The 16857-nt window shown below is 52.0% G+C and overlaps 1 protein-coding gene across 1 annotated transcript in view; it reads left to right on the forward strand.

Moving 5' to 3' along the window:
- SHB (SH2 domain containing adaptor protein B) overlaps positions 1-16857 on the forward strand; it is a 124067-nt gene that overhangs the window by 73188 nt on the left and 34022 nt on the right. Inside the window, exon 3 of the mRNA XM_079790454.1 lies at positions 3101-3316. Coding sequence (XP_079646580.1) covers positions 3101-3316 — 216 coding nt within the window. The remainder of the gene's footprint in view (positions 1-3100; positions 3317-16857) is intronic.

Below are 16857 nucleotides of genomic sequence, written 5' to 3' on the forward strand. Positions count from 1 at the left end.
GCACAGATGCTTTGGGAACAATAAATCCTGTGTGAGAGGTGCACTCGCGAGGGCCTCTGATTTAATAGCTAATCTGTTCCCTGGCACGTGTTTTCCTTTTGGGTTGGTATTTATGTAGGATATCCATCTCTTCTGAATATTGCCTAATACTGAACTGTAACATGGCTGTCGGGGACTTTCAGAAATTAACTGGAATTGGGGGCAAATCTGGCTGTCAGTTGTCATTCATTTATCCCACCCAGATTCATTGAATATGTTTGCAGCCCGGCTCTGAGAGCGAATAAGGGGCCCACAGAAATACATCTGTGAATTGCTTTGTGGTGCTCAAGACTAAATGGTGATTCGCATGCAAAGTGCTTTGTAAACTGCAGTTTACCCAGTAGTGGTTGCTGTCCTGCCTCTGAAATAGGATGGAGAAGAAAGGGGTTTTCCTGGGTCAGTGCCTATCAGCTGTGTTCCCGGTGTCCTCAGCGCTCGGAATTCTCCAAAGACAGGAGGCAAGACTGCAGTCCTTAGAAACCAGGGCGAGAGTGATACAGATGACAGTGACCTTACAAAGCAGGTCAGATCCCTTGTCTACAGTACTTTATAGTTGGTCTTCACCTTCAGCTGACCAAATTCTACCTTTTTTTTAAAAAAAAAATTATTTTAGAGAGAGGAAGTGGGGGGGAAATGAGAGACAAAGAGAGAGAAACATCGATGTGAGAGAGAAACATCGATCAGTTGCCTCCTGCACTGGCCCGACCAGGGATTAAATCTGCAACCAGAGTAAGTGCTTTGACTGGAATCTTGAACCCACCTTTTGGTGTACAGGATGATACTCCAACTCACTGAGCCACACGGGCCAGGGCCACGTTCTGCCTTCTATAGCTCTTCTCACTTCCTCTTCTCTCTCCCCGCCCCCATGGAATGGGAAACATCATCCCCAAAACTAACAAATTTACTCACAACAAAGTGTGCTTCGCCCAAGTATGGGCCATGTTCTCAGAGGAGACAGGCTTTTAGGTGGCCTGAGAACCGTGTCGTAAGAAGGCTTTTTTCCATTTCGTTCTCTCTAAAAGGAGAAAGTGACAAGGAAGCTGTCTTTCTGGTGCTTGCATCCCTGACAGCTGTCCAGTATCTGCTCATCTCCTGTTCAGCCGAGGGGAAGCACGCCTTGGGCCGGCCTCCCAGTGGGCAGTGGTACCTGCCTGGCTGATTTACTCCTCCCTCATTCTTTTTATGTTTATCAGCTGTTTAGATGATGGTTTACTTTTTAAATATTATTTTCTCTAAAAAGTGAATGAATAAATATGGTAAATAATAACCTAGTTGGCACTCAAAAAATGGCAAACTTATGACTAAATGAAGTTTGGGGAGCACTACCCTAACGTCATTGAACGTCCACACTGCCGGCCCCCAGCACAGCCTCAGTTGGCTTCTGTTGTGTCAGGGCCTGTACTCGGGCGCGGACATCTGTCACCCCAAGAGCTGGCCTAAAAGCAGTGCTCTTGCTTGGAAGGGCTGTCATCACTCATGTGTTTTGTCAGTTGCTCTTTAAGGCACATGTGATTCTACGTATCTCTCTGCCATTGGAACTCTGATTTGGAGAATGTTTAAACAACTCACTCTCACGACCCTCACCCCTTTTGTGTCAAACCTCACCTCCACCCTCTCACCTTTTTGGACCCAGTACTCCAGCAAAAGTGGACAGTGACTAGATATACAATGGGATATTATTCGGCCTTTAAAAAAAATGAAATTCTGACACATACTACAACATGGAAGAAACCTTAAAACATTATGCTAAGTGAAATAAGCCAGGCACAGGACGAATATCACAGGATTCCCCTTATATGAGGTACTTAAAGTATCAAATGTCCAGAGACAGAAATAGCATGGTGGTTACCAAGGGCTGGAAGAGGGAGGAATGGGGAGCCATTGAGCTTCCGTTTGGGAAGATGGACAAGTCCTGGAGATGGACGTGGTGGTGATGGTTGAATATACTTAATACCACTGAACTGTACACGCAAAATGGCCAAAATGGCACATGTGATATGTTCCACCAGGAAAGCAGGCAGGGAGCATTCTCCCAGCCCCACCGACTTGGCTTGCCCTGGTCCTACCCCCGGGAATCCTGCCCTCTCCCATTTCCCACCTGTCAGAGCTGTCAGTTCAAATGTCTTCTGCTCCTGCCTCAACCCTCACAGGCCCCGCATGGAGCCCCTTCGCTGTACAGTGTCATGGTGATTTGGGTTGTTGTATCTCTTCTGGAAACGCAGCCTCTGCAGCAAACCCTCCCTTCACTGTGTCCCATGCGGGCCCTGCACACGGTGGGTGTTGATCAGAGCAGGGAAAGCATCTCTGTTTGACTCAGAAGCACCCAACTGTAGCATCCTTGCATCCCTCTTTTGCCCCCACTGGCCTCTCAGGGAGCCGGTGCTGGCACCCTCCCCAGGAGACTAAGAGCTTTCCTTCCTTATTCAGAAGTGGAATGGACACCTGCTCTCACATCCCTCAGAGGTGCTGAGTGTGTTAGAAGACAGGCAGGCTCTGGGGGAGGTGGAAATGCTGGGAAGGAGCCTCTTTACAGGGGAGAAAACGGTGGCCCCAGGCTCCCTGGGGAGGCTTGTTGGGTCTTTTAAAATGAATATGCAGCTGGGTGGAAACTTGAGGACCGTTCGTTGTTCAGACGGGGAATGAAAGTGCCGAGAATGGAGAGCCGTCCTATTGGGGGAGGCTCCACTGGTCTGTAAAGCGAGGGGTGAGAGCTCTGTGTGCTCTGGGCTGGTGTGAGAACACACCTGGAACATCGTGTGCAGGTCGGGGCCATGCCCTTGAGACTGCAGTGAACCTGCGGATGGGGGCAGTGAGCCTTCTACCTCTCTCATCAGGCCTGAGAGCCTGAGATGTTTGTGAGGAAACCTTGCCCGGGGAGAGCAGAGATGCTGCCTTCAAGGGGTGGGAGGAGAAATTAAATGCAGAAAAGAGGGCTGTTCCTGTGCGGTCATCACCCCCTTGGCTGGCTCTGAACCCCTGTGGGTGTCACCTGGCAGATCCCAGGTGAGAAAATGTGGGTTTCAATTCCATGACACCTCTGCTTCCTTTTTTTTGCCTGCAGAATTTCAGAGGCAGGAAAGTGTCCGGTCCCAGCACAAAGGCATCCAGTTGTACGACACCCCTTACGAACCCGAGGGCCAAAGCATCGACTCGGACTCAGAGAGCGCAGTCAGCCCCCGACTGCGGGAGAGCAAGCTGCCCCAGGATGACGACAGGCCCGCTGATGAGTACGACCAGCCGTGGGAGTGGAACCGGGTCACCATCCCAGCCCTGGCAGGTAAGGAGCCAGTAGCCCTGCTCAGAGGCGGCACTGACCCACGCTGGACACTCACCTTTGGTGAAGGGAGTCAGTGCGCTGTCCCTGTCTGCTCAGATAAGCCGAGGGCTGCATTGGATAATCCAGTCGGGCTGTCCTTGCTTCTGGTTCAGCCGAGCCCCTCAAAAACGAGAGTCCTGTAGGGGAGGGAGGCCAGGCCAAGAGGAAATCCTGGGTCTCAGTTCCAGTCTCCCCAGTCTTCATAGAAGCCCCAGCGAATCTCATTGTCTGGCTCTGTCTCAGTCCTGTCGGTAATGCTCTAACGCACTGAAGCCAAGATCTCAGGCTTCAGAAGGAACTTTCTTAGAAACTAAAACAAAACCAGTCTGCGTCGTGTCTCCTGTTGGGCCTGAGGGAACCCGATGCCACACCTAGTTGTACAGCTTGCTAGGCCTGTATGCGGCCAGGCTGTCCCGGCTTACCATGGACCTGTTCACAGAGCAAGGCCTTGGGCACATCCTGACCTCAGGGCTGGCCCTCCCCCTGGCCAAGAGCCCCTGGAATGACTCAGGTGCCGCCCTTCCGCCCCACTCTGAGACTGGGTTTCAGCCTTTTGGAAAACAGTCTGCCACATGCCTCTAGGTCTTGAGCTTGTTCATGCCCTTCGATTCTAATTCCAGTCCTTGGGATTCATGCCTAGGTTATGATCTAAAATTCAGAAAAGGCATTGCTCCTGGGCCTGAAAGATGGGGAACAACCTGAATGCCCAGCAGCTAAGGGCTGGTTAAATGGAATATTGTGCAGCCACTAAAAAGTGCTCTTTACAAAGAGTTTATGACAACCGAGTGAAATGCTCCGGTCCAGTGTTAAGAGGTGAAAAACCAGACACACACACACACACACACACACACACACACACACACACACACAAAACTTATGCATTTAAAAATTTAGGCATGTGAAAAAGAGACATTGAATTGAATGACTAATTCTTACCACATTGAAGGTCATAAAGGGAGCGTTTTTATTTTTTTAAAATCTATATTGCTTGGACTTTCCCTTTTTCATGCACAACTAGACTCTTCCTCCCTTTTTGGGCCCCAACAGTGAGGCCCCCATCCCGATGCCCATACTGCTCACAGTTCCCTGGACGTACCACTGTGCACATCCTGTCCCTTCTGCCTGTATATGCCTTTCCCTCCTGCATCTTACCTGGAAAAATCCCGGGCCTCCTTTGGGGCCCAGCTCAGACGTTGCCATCTCTGTGAGCCTGCCCATGGGCTTCCTTTCTGCCTCTCGGGCCTGGCAAGCTTCCTGCGCTCACCCCGGTGGACATTCCTCTCACTGTGTAGAGTTTGTTCTGTAGGTGCTGGTCTCGCCCGCCAGGCTCTGAGCACTTGGCTGAGAGCCAGTGGTGAGGTAGTCGTGTGGCTGAAGGTCCTTGGTCATCTCAGGTCTCCTTTCTTCCCCCGGCACAAGGGAATCCGAGGACTGTCCCTGTGCCCTCGCATAGCTGATGAGGGGCAAGGTTCCTCCTGGATCTGAGAGGAGCTAGAAGGAGCCAGTGCTGTCCGAGAACTTGCTCTTTGCAAACACCAGTTTCATGTGACAACTCTCCCAGATACCAAGGGCCGGTGGCATGAGGTAGCCCTGCAGACAGGTGTGGGGTCTCACCCTCCCCCTCTCCTGGACTGAGCACATGCAGGTCACTCAGAACTGTGCTGCCTCTGATGCTCTAGTCTAGTCTGGCGCCTCGCCGCTCCAAACGTGGCCCCTGGACCAGCGGCTGGTGAGAAATGTAGGGTCTTGGGTCCCATCCCAGACCTGCAGAGTCAGGACCTGTTTTAACAAGACTGCTAGGTGATTCCTGTGCACGTTCAAGTGAAAAGCACTTGCCCTCTCAGACATCATCTCTTCTGAAGGCTCTCAGGCCAGCACGGGCCCACCTCCACCCAGCACTGGTTTTAGAACGTCTGCAAACTTCCATCTGGACTTGGTTTATGTCACTGAGTTGTATCACAAGTGCTATGGGGCGATGGGAGACAGACTCAGATCACGCCCCTGTCTGTGTCTCTTGGAGTCGCTTATCTCTGTGTGAACTGCTCTGGAGCATGTCCGGTAGTGCTTTTCCCAAGAAGCTTTTGGCTCAGGTCTGATTCCTGGGGCACAGGAGGAAGCTGTTCACTCGGGCGGGAGGGACCGTGAGCGGGGCCTTCAGTCATGGCTGGGTCCCTCCCCGTGTCCGTGCACAGAGCCTGTCTGGTGCAGCGTTGGTAGGCGAGGAGCAGCTCCTGTTTTCAGCCCAGAGTGGAGGCAGAGTGAGAGTAGATGGGCCACCTGTCAGGTAATGAGGATGAGTTGCAGCAGCGCGACTGGCTCGATTACTAAAGTGCTGCCACGGTCCCATTTGTAAACCCAGAAGTGTGGCTGCTCAGGAGTCACAGAAGGATAACGTTCCCGCCTGGGTGAGCAGTGTGTGTGTGTGTGTGTGTGTGTGTGTATGTGTGTGTGTGTGTGTGTGAGAGAGAGAGAGAGGGGGGGGCGGGGAGACAGTCATTGGTGTAGTCAGGGAGCAAGGCAGTGCTCAGGTAGGCCCTGTCTCCCTTATTACAAACCTATTCAAGATGCTCCTCACAGCTTTTCTGGGCCCTCAGGAGTCTGTGATGGGTCGTGGCAACCTGGGGTACAGGATCCTTAGCTGGGGAACGTCTGTGAGGGATAAAGTTGCCTGGACAAAATCATTACCACCTCTTTGTATGCCTCGTATTCTCTGATCCTGCATGGTTAGCTTGGATGAGGACACCTGGGCAGGGTACCTGGTAGTGTTCTCAGGTTTCCAAAGGGTGTGGCGTGTGAGGTCCCCCAAAAGGCAAAGCGGGGCCCACCAAGGAAGAGACATGGATTTAGGGTCCAGGTGAGTAGTAAGGATTTCAGTTACACCTGAAAGTATGTAACAAGCTTCCCCTCGCTGGGAACTTTTGAGCAAAAGCTCAGCTGAGACAGGGTTGATGCCGGGGGCTTTGCCAGCCGTGAGAGGCCCGCCCGTGTCACCTCCAGGGACGCTGCCATGCTGTGCCCCTCCGGACCCCAGTGTGCTGGTCAGAGCCCAGGGGAGGGCAAGGCCTCTGAATCATCTCCATGATCCAGTCTGTGAAGCAGAAGAGCTCCTTCCTGCAAATTCCAACTTGCTCTTTGCAAACACCAGTTTGCATTCGTGAAGAGACGCTTCTCCGAGGGGGCTTTGGCGTCTCCACAGAAGCAGCCCTCTGGGCCAGCAGCTCCAGACCGGCCTTTGTGGAAGCAGAGCCTTCCTGTCTCAGCCGGACTCTGGCGGCTGCAGCCTTGGGAAGGCTCCATTATCACTCCCGGTTCTCGTGAAAACAGCTATTGCAGGGTGTGAGGTGGTCCCAGCTTCTTGGCAAGGACAGTCTTCCCTTCTCTCAGAATTCTGTGTCCAGGTGAGTGAGAAATGCCACAAGCTCACAAAAGCCCTGGGCCTTCATTGCCTGCTGTCCCTCCAGGAAGCTGTGTGGCCTCAGCCAGAACCCCACCTCCAACTTCAACCCACCCAGTGGGTCCCATTCCACTTGGGTGACCTTTGTTGATCCCAGCCCCCAGGACAGATGCCCCGCCAGGTTTCACCCACAGGCTGCAGCCGGCATCCACAGAGCCGTGGTGTGTTTCCCATCAACCTGTCAGCTCCCTTCCCACCCGGCAGAGACACCTGCCTTCAGAGCTGGCTGGACGCAGTTCCCAGCCTGCTTCACTCATCGCCTGGGAGTCTTTACAGCGGGGGGAGGGAATGGGGGAGGGACCGTTTTTCTGCCAATGGCCATTTGGATATCTATAATGTCATTCCCGGGCCATACAAAATTAGCAACTTAAAAATTAGCCTGCTATATTTGGTCAAACATTTAATTAACTCACCCCTAATGCCTTGGCAGGGCCAGACCAAATGATTTCTTGGGCCTTATTCGGTCTGCGGGCCCGATGTTCCCCACCCCTACTTTACAGCACCAAATTGTGAGACTGGCAGGTGGGTCTAGAAATGGCTTTCCTGCCCCACAGCTCTGGGCGCACACTGTACTCTGGAGCTCCCTGCCTGGTGTGGGGTAGGAGGAGCAGCCTGGGGCAATTCCACATTGTCTCAGGGTGGCTCTGGCTGATGTGGAGGATCTGACCAGTCCCTGGGCTGTGGCTCAGATCATCAGATGGACAAATGGAGCCTGCACCGGAGGTGGCTACACAGGGAGGGGCCGAGGAGCCGGGTGGGTAATCTGGAGAAGCTGACCAAGCTCCGGGTGGCACAGATACGGTGTCGCCACATATCCAAGTAGCACCTGGGAGGACAGGGATTGAACTCCTGGAAGCATCTGCTGCCTCATCTGGAAATGTGCCCGCTGCAGAGGGTCCTGGTGAGGATCAAAGGGCACTGCATCGGGAAAGTACTGGCATTTACTGAGCACTGTCTGTGGGCATTATCCCATTTAGTCCTCACAGCTACTTTCTAGGACATTAGTTTCCTCCTTTAAAGGAAATTGAGGAAACTGAGGTGCAGAGAGAAGAAATGACTTGGCCAGGGGCCATAGCTAGTCAGCCACGGAGCTGGGATTTGAACCTGCGAATTCCAACTCCAGAGCCCAACCCCTAAGCCAGTTGATGTCTGGGCTCCCTGCTGCTATCTAAGATGCTGCATAAAATATGGTCGGAGCCCTCACCCTCCCAGAGCCCCCAGGAAATGTCCCGTGCCTTTCATCAGCCTTGCACCAGTTTCCCCTTTTGTTTACAGCTGGTAGGATACATCCTGGGGTGTGTGTTCCCACTTGGAATGGTTCCCACTGAAGATTCTGTAGGAGCCCAAGTTCTGGAGGTTTGAGCCTGCATGGAGGTGACTAGAGCCATCCCACGGTTTGGTCATGCTCTGCCACCACTCAGCACAGGGAGGGCCCTCGTACCATGGCTCCTCACTCCCTCTTTCCAGCTAGGGAAACTGAGGCCTAGCGAGGGGAAAGGAACTGCTAGAGACCTCTGAGCAGAGCCAGTCAGGCCATACCCAGATGATGGATCAGCATTTCCTTTAACCCAGTGAGTAAATTAAAAGCTATATCCTTCATGGGATTTGCAATCACCTCTGAGGAGCAAGTGGTCAGAGTGCTTCCTCAAGGAGCCAGGCACAGAAGAACGTGTGAAGAGCACCCTCAAGAGCACTTAGAGAACCGTCATTTCATTTGCAACTCGCCGACGGAAGGCTTGTCTCTGTTGAAGCTACTTTTCAGGCAGTGTCCTGGGTTCAGCCAGTGACGGGTCTGCCTCCCAGCAAAGACAGAAGAACGATCCATGACTCGGTGCTGAACTGCGTTATTTAGGGTACTTGTCTTATGTTCCCCACTAGCTCCTTGGTGGGTTTCTCTACCCTAGAAAACTCAGGACAGTGTCTTGCACATCTGGAGTCAATGGGGCAGTAGAAGGAGTCAGACAATCCTATGTTCACATGCAGACCCACCATCTGGGGGACCTCAGACAGATTCTGCAATCTCCTGAGTCTTAGTTTCCCCATCTGTAAAATGGGGATAGTCACAACCCTTGCCAGGCTGGATCTCTGTGATAAGAAGGGGAAAGAGCTGAATGAACAGACTTTGTAAGCCCTAAAGGGTCACACATGAGAGAATGGTTAGTGTTCAGGGAAGGCTTGCTGTATTACATAAAATTTAATTTAATATTAAAACAGTACTACTGCATAAAGAGGTACTTAGAGGGCACAGAGGACCCATTTACGAAGCTCATTCCCACTTATGCCTGGCAATGAGATGCATAGATGGCGTAGAAAGCAATGTTTCTGTAGGAAATCCTAAATCTCAATTCCAGCAATAGTTCTAACCATGAGCCACTTGGGTCTTCCATTCTTTATTCACTGGTTCCTGGGTGTGACAAAATGGATTGGTTGGCTTGCCCAGAGCATTCGTCAGAATCACCTGGAGGAAGCATTGACCAGATTTCTGGGTTCCACCCCCAGAGTTCCGAGTTCCGTGGGTTCTGGGGTGAGGTGTGAGAATTTGCAGTTCTAACAAGGTCCCAGGTGTTGCTGATCTGGGGACCTTACTTTGAGAACCTAGAACATACTCAGTACATACTGTGTTAGGTGCTGGGGTCAGAGTGGAGTTAGGGAAGGGAGGTCACAGGTTGGCTTGGCTGGTATCAATGCCACCTACTCCAGGTAGGTGACATGGCCAGTCCCTTCCCCACCCCTCTGTGCTCCTACCACATCCTAGATGGGTGTGCATTGGTTTATTCTGGAACAGACAGATACACACCTGTCACTGTCAGCTTGGAGGACAGGGGGAGACGCTAATGCTCTGTTGTTCACCTCTTAGCCAGGCACCCTCTTGAGTTCTGACACCTTCCCAGCCTCATCAAGTGAGGAAGGACAGAATAGTAACACTTAGTGAGCACCAATTATGAAGCTGGCAAGGAGTAACGCTAGGAAGCCCTGTAACATGGGTGTGGTTTCATTGTCATTACACAGATGACAAGGCTCAGAGAGGGTGAGCAGCTGGCCCACAGTCACACAGCTAATGCACTCGGGTCGGTCTGACTGCAAAGCCTTTACTCTCCCCTGCTGCATTGACATCTCGAGTGTGGAGAGGGCAGGTCTGAACATTCCCTTTACCGGTGCTGGTGTGAGTTGGCTTGCGTTGTTGAGGCAGAAGCAGTGGTGCCCACTCCGTGACTCGTCACGATCACCATCAAACACAAACGCTCCAAAGCTGGTAGTGCTGACGTGTGCGGCAGGCACTGCTCCAGACTGGCTGTTCCCACTGAGCCCTGTGACTCATCCCCTGGCACTCGGAACAAACAGGCTTGGCCTCTGCAGAGGGTTCCTCGGGGAATCAGACCTGCCACCCCACCCGCACCTGGTGCACCCAGGGAACACCACCTTCTCCACCATTGGCTCCACTTGGGCTCCCATGATGCTTCCTGCCTCCTGCACAGCTTCCCAGAATGCCTTGGGCCTGCAAGGAAATTAACAATTGTGTTTGTACCAGGAGCTTTTTGCTCTGTACTAATGAGTAACAGTTGTAATTAATATTTAACACGTGTGAACAGCAGGTCTGCGGAGAAAGGGGGGGTTTAAATGAGAGAGCTGGGATCACTTGTTTCCTTTGGCTAATATGTTACTGAGGGACAGGTTTTTCCAGTTGGCTTTTCTGTTTGACTTATGAATGAATTCATTTAGTAACCCAAAAAAAAAAAGGAAAGGAAAAGAAAAACACTAGCGTTTAATAGCTTTGATTCATCTGCTAATTATAATGATAGATGGAAACGTTCCTTTAAGTGCCTTTGTCTCCTTTGTGGAAAAACAAAGATTTGACAGTATGTCTGTGCTCTTCTGTTTGGCAGATCAGGGATCTTCGTGTGGATAGAGATTTTTAAGCTCCATGAGGTCAGAGAGTCTGCCTCCTTGTTCACACCTGGGTCCCACCTAGATCAACGCCTGGCACACACTGAACACGCACTTATTTGTTAAGTTTATTGAATAATTCAGGTCTCAGGGAAACCAACCCCCTGTTCTCTTTATGATGCTACAATACATACGTAATCATGCGGCCTGCTCACCCACAGATGTTTGTTTTCGTATTATTTTTTATGCTGTCTTCTCCAAATGCGGCTGGGGGACCTGCACTTGGAAGGGCATTTTTGAGTGGCTATTGACTGCTGTGGTTGCCGCCTCTGGTCTGAATTCCCAGGGAGAGAGTGTGTCCCTGCCTGTCTGAGGATTGCCCACGCATCTGGATGCCACACTGGGGATGGGGAGACTGGTGTGCCAGTGGATGGCAGGCAGAGAGCCATGCACCTGGCTTGTCCCCTCCTATCTCTCCCGCCTTCCCTCGCTGCCATCTGTGGAGGGGGCAACAGCAGAAACATAAACAGATGGGCTGGGGCTTTGGGGCTCCTTGGCCAGGAAACTCATTGGCACAAATGCTCACCCTGCTTCCTCCAGGTCTTCTGAGGCTTGTGGATGGGGAAAAGCCCCTTTCTCAGGCCCGAGGGCTCTAAGTAAGTATCGGTGAGTGAGTGCAGGTGAAGTGTCAGGGGGCACTGCATCAGTCACTAGCAGGCCTGCTTCACCTGACAGGTGAGCCGGCACAGAACTACCAGAGTGCACGTGATTTCAAGTGCCAGAGGGTCTAGATCAGGCGTCCTCAAACTACGGCCCGCGGGCCACATGCAGGTGTTTTTGCCGTTTTGTTTTGTTACTTCAAAATAAGATATGTGCAGTGTGCATAGGAATTTGTTCATAGTTTTTTTTAAACTATAGTCCAGCCCTCCAACGGTCTGAGGGACAGTGAACTGGCCCCCTGTTTAAAAAGTTTGAGGACCCCTGGTCTAGATGGAGAGCCCCATGTTGTCACTCGCTGTGGGTGATCCGAGCAGGTTGCCTCTGTTTCTTGGTGTGTAGAATAGAGGCAGTAAGTGCCGAGAGTCAGGGCACAGCAAGTGCTCAGCAATGCTGCTTTTGGTATCACTGCCATTGCTACTGTTGTTATGAGAATATTGTGCTGCAGACAGGACTTGTGCTGAACTCATTAGAGGCCTCTGGCATTCAAAAGACCTGGATTCAAGTCCAAGTTCAAGTCAAGCTGATGACTTGGGGCAAGTCAGTCCCTTTTCCAGCCCTGCTTTTCTCATCTGTAAAATGAGTTATGCCAGTAAAGATGGCTTGCTTCCGCAGGTAAAGGCTCCTGTGTTGGGGTCATTTAATCATTTTCATCAGGATTTTTCTTTACATTTCCTGTAGCCAAGCAGCAGCCTTTGAGACGGGGTCTCTGCACCAGGCAGTGGTGTCCATGCTTCCTTTGGGGCGCAGATGAGAGGATGAAGGCACACCTCCTTGTGCCAGGCCCCCCTTCCCCAGCCCAGGCTTGGCTCTACTTGACTGCGTTCTTGGAACCAGGGCCGCGTCCTGGCGCCTGCCTCGCAGGCTTCCCGATGCCCTGCTTTGCGGAGAGTCACTGCGGCCTCCCCTCACAATGGGGACCTCTGTTCCCAGGCACCACCCACAAGATGTGGCAGCGTGGTGCCCTGGGGCCTGCGTGTGTCTCCGAGGTGAACACAGAGGCCTCTTGTTGTCGATCCTGAAAATGCAAAGTAAACATTTGCTGAGCCACATGTTGTCTTACAGCTTACCTGGAGCCGTCACTCATGGGGCGGGCAGGGGACCGTGGGGAGTGAGGCCAACTCTTGAACTGGAGGGGAAAGGGGGGATTTACTTCTCTGGGCCTCAGTTTCTCCATCTGAAAAATGGGAATTCTGAGAACTTGTGTGCATATACGCATAACCCATGGCCACAGACAATAGGGTGGTGAGAGGCAGGGGTGGGCCCCAAGGGGTCTTGCTGTGAGGAGCAGATGAGATGATGTGGAGCATATGTGTAGAAAGCTGAAGCAGCGGGAGGACCGTTGTCACGGGAACATCATTTTAGTCAGCTGCAAGCGTGTGCATTTGTGCACTGTCCTGAAGGCTTGTGGTGTTCCCATCGGCTTCAGGGTCATGGGCACCAATACACCGTCTCCCTCCTTGCCCCATCTTGGGGGCTCACAACTGCTCCCTCTGTGCCTCTCCACCCCTGCCCTCCCCACTACTCCCCCCGCACAGACACCAGGGTCGCGGCCTGGCTGTCAGCAGTGTGGAGGAACTGACCCCAAGGCTGGTGCAGAAGGGTGGCCTTGGGTACGTTCATACTGTTGTCTGTGTCCTTGCGTTTTCGGAAAACTAGGACATCCGTGAACAAACACAGGCCTGGAACACTATCCAGGCCCCTGAACACTATCCAGGCCCCTCCTGTCAATCCCCTATGGTTTACAAACATGGCCCATAATCATTTCTGTTGCATTCACAGAGGCCTGAGGCAGCCTCCTCAGCGGACGAGGGCTCCTGGCATTCGCTCTTGCGTAGTGTCTTGTTTTTAGCCATTCTCATCCTCACTGCCTGTGCCTCAGGGACTCTGTCCTGCACTGGAGACCCGGGAGGGCCGGGGACTCCAGACCAGCCAGGAAGAAGCAGCCAGTGAACTGAGAGCACATTGCAGGCCTCGCCTGGCCCCACTGCGCTTCCTTCCAGATCCCTTTGAGCGGTCCCTGATCTCACTGGTCACCATCCACACCCAGGAATACTGGAGGGCGTTTGGGAGACTGTGGACTCTTCTCTACCTGCCCCTCCCTAGGGAAAGGCACTCCTAGGGCATCCCCAGGTGAAGGGAGGCTGCTCAGGGCTTCAATCCCAAAGCAGAGGGGGCAAGGGTTGGGGTCTAGGGCCCACTCCCTGGGGTGGCAGCCTGCTTACTTGTAAAAGGCCCCGTTTGTAAAACCACAGACAAAGTAGTGCCGACCTCCTGGGTTCGCCGTGAGGGTCAGAAGAGAACACCATGTCAGGTCTTCAGTAACACACAGGAAGAACTCAGGAAAGGTTAAGCCGTTTTTCAAAACTTTCTAAATAATTTGAGGCTGGAGAACAGTCTAAGTTTCCTATCTTGATTGATGAACAGAGGTTTTATGGTCCTGCTGACTGGGGTGAAGATTCATTCACTCAACAGATATTGAGCATCTACTGTATATACATCAGACACTGTTCTAGGCATTGGGGACTCAGCTATGAACAAAACGGAACACGTTCTGTTCTCTCGGAGCTTCCAGCTCAGAAAGGAATTCCAGCAGAGGTTGAGGGAAAAGGTGATTTCTGATACAAAGCTCTTTACCTCTTGGGCACATGAAAGGGAACTGTCCTGAGCAAGGAGCGACTATGGGAGGGGACCACCACTTACAGGGAGCCTGCTGGGCTTTGACACATTGTCTAACCACCTCCACAATCCTTTGTGCTCTAGGTGTTGTCCACCCTACTTTACAAAAGGCGCAGCTTTGGTTCAGAGAGTTTTAGCAACTTGCCCCAAGTCACGGTAATGAATGGCAAGGCAGGATTCAAACCGGGGTCTCGCTAACTCCAAAGTCCACCCCCTTTCCAGGATGCTGAGCCACTGCTGCTCTTCCATTGGCTGCAAGGTGTGTGGGGAGGTTCAGAGGAGCTGAGGCACGAGGCCCCGTCTCCGTTGGCTTCTGAGAAGAACCTCCGTACTGCACTGTCATGGAGACGGTGGGGTCAGACCATGGCGAAGATGGGCTGCAGGGCACAAAGGAGGAGGAAGGAGTTCCACCTGCGGGTCTAGGGCAAACCTGCCCCAGGAGGCCGCGTTGGAGCTGAACTTGGAAGAATGTCTGGGGCCTTTTTACAGATAGTGAAGAAAGGGGTTCTAGAGGGCAGGCACAGCCAAGGCCTGGGGCAGAAAGGTGGTGATGGATTTGGGGACTGGCCATGCTTGTGACTGGAGCCTTGGGCTGGTTGTGAAACCAGAGGGTTTTTGTAGGAGAAAATGTATCCAGGTCAAATTGGCATCAAGTCGCTGAGGACCTCAAGCACCAGAGTGAGGAGTTTGCCCTCCATCCCAGCACTGGGAGCAGCGAGGGCCCGTGAGCCCCGCAGACCTGTGCTTTAGAGGCCTGTGGGCTTTTCGGAACCTGTTCTCTGGCCAGCCCTAAACCCTAAACAGAGAGGAGCTGGACCCCGAAGGAACAGTTATTTCACCTAAACAAGCATTTACTAAGCATGTCTCCCTGCCGAGCACTGCAGTAGATTTAGGGGCAGACAAGACAGGAGAGGGAAAAGGGAAATAAAATGAATAGCAGGTGCTGCGCCCGCAGAATGGCTGAGCTGATTGGGGAGCAGTGGTGTCGGTGCCCACTGGGCTACAAGAGAATGCCGAGTGCTGTGAGCCGCAGAGCGGGCAGGCAGTTCTCAGCAGGTGGGGTCAGGGGAGGCTTTGTGCCATCCTAGGAAGCTTCTAGGTGTCCTACAGCTGGAGCAGAACAGTGGTCATTCCAGGTCTAGAGGATTCGTGAGGCACGGCCCCTGCCTGACTGACCCTGCCGTGTCTTCATGGGAGGGGGACCTGGAGTGGGGTAAGCCTGCCCCTGGTGACCCACAGGCCTGGGCTCCAGCCTCGGTCCAGCCCTGAGCTTTGAGAACCTGGAGGAGTTTTCCTCGCCTCTGCTGGGGCTTCACCCATTACCCATAGTGTGGCAGGGTTCTTGGCGGGTTAGAGCTAGTGCGGGTGCCTGGGACACCCTCCTCCCTCATTTTCAGTGACCGAACTTGAGGGCCAATTGGTATAAAATCTAGTACAGCAGGTCCTCGGATAACGTCCTTTCCCTGAACATTGTGCCATTATAACGATGCCGGAGGAACTCTTGTTTAAACGAAGTAGCCTGTGGCAACACTGGTTTTGTTATACTTCATTTCGCTTAAAGTCACAGAAACCGTCAGTGATGTTAAGTGAGGACGTTACTGTATAAGTAGGAAGGCGACGGCGTTGGAAGCTAATCTGGATGGAGCGGGAATAAGAGGCCTCCTGGAATGTGAGGGGCACCTGGGCTGGGTCTAAAGGATGAGGCCTGTCACCACACCACAACTGCTGGAAGGACATTTCCGGCATCACAGAGGGGCCTTGTCACCTGTCCTGGAGAAAAAGGCTGGGGGAGCCATTCACCGGGCTCCTCGTGCTGCCGCTGGGTCTTGCCCACCTGACCCCTCCCTCCTGCAGAATGCCAACTCCCCCGTGTAATTGCCTACAGGTGGGATTAATCAGGTGGGATTAATTAGTGGGATTAGTTAGGACCTGTCATCCTAAACAGCTCTGCTGGGTGGCATTTTTTTTTCTCTAAATGCACATATTCTTTTGAGGGCTGTGTCTTCCTTTATCTTTTGCAGAAAGTCACTAAATTAAAAGAATTGCCATTTTAAATTGCAGATTAAAGACAAACTTAATTAGAAGGAATGAAGGCAGTCGTGTTTGGAGCTTCAGTTCTTAACGTGTGGGTTGTTGTGTTTTTTTTATGTTTTTTTCTTTTGCTCCTGAATCACTGCACTTGGAGTTTGTATATTTTTATTTTAGGTGAAATGATTTGCCTAATTAAGCCTGTCATTCATCACCACCTGTTCTCTCTAAAATATGTGGCTATATTATTAAGCTTGCAAGCAAATGTATAAATTAATTCAGCGGGGAATTACAGTGTTGACTGGGATGTTATTAGGTTTTATCCAATTTATCTGGTCAGAAAACTGATATTTTTCCCCCAATAAAATGAAACAACAGCTTATTAAGTTTCTTCAGTCTTTTTTTTAAAAAATATATTTTATTGATTTTTTACAGAGAGGAAGGGAGAGGGATAGAGAGTTAGAAACATCGATGAGAGAGAAACATTGATCAGCTGCCTCCTGCACACCCCCCACTGGGGATGTGCCCGCAACCAAGGTACATGCCCTTGACCGGAATCGAACCTGGGACCTTTCAGTCCGCAGGCTGACGCTCTATCCACTGAGCCAAACCGGTTTCGGCAGTTTCTTCAGTCTTTTGTTGAGCGCTTGCTATGTTGTAGGCATGGGCTAGGCTTGGCGGTAGGAACAGATACGGTACAGCCCCTGCCTTTGGGTTCCTGGGGAGCCAGATGGGGAAA

This window comes from Cnephaeus nilssonii (genome assembly GCF_951640355.1).
Source record: "Cnephaeus nilssonii genome assembly, chromosome: 14".
Taxonomy (NCBI): Eukaryota; Metazoa; Chordata; class Mammalia; order Chiroptera; family Vespertilionidae; genus Cnephaeus; species Cnephaeus nilssonii.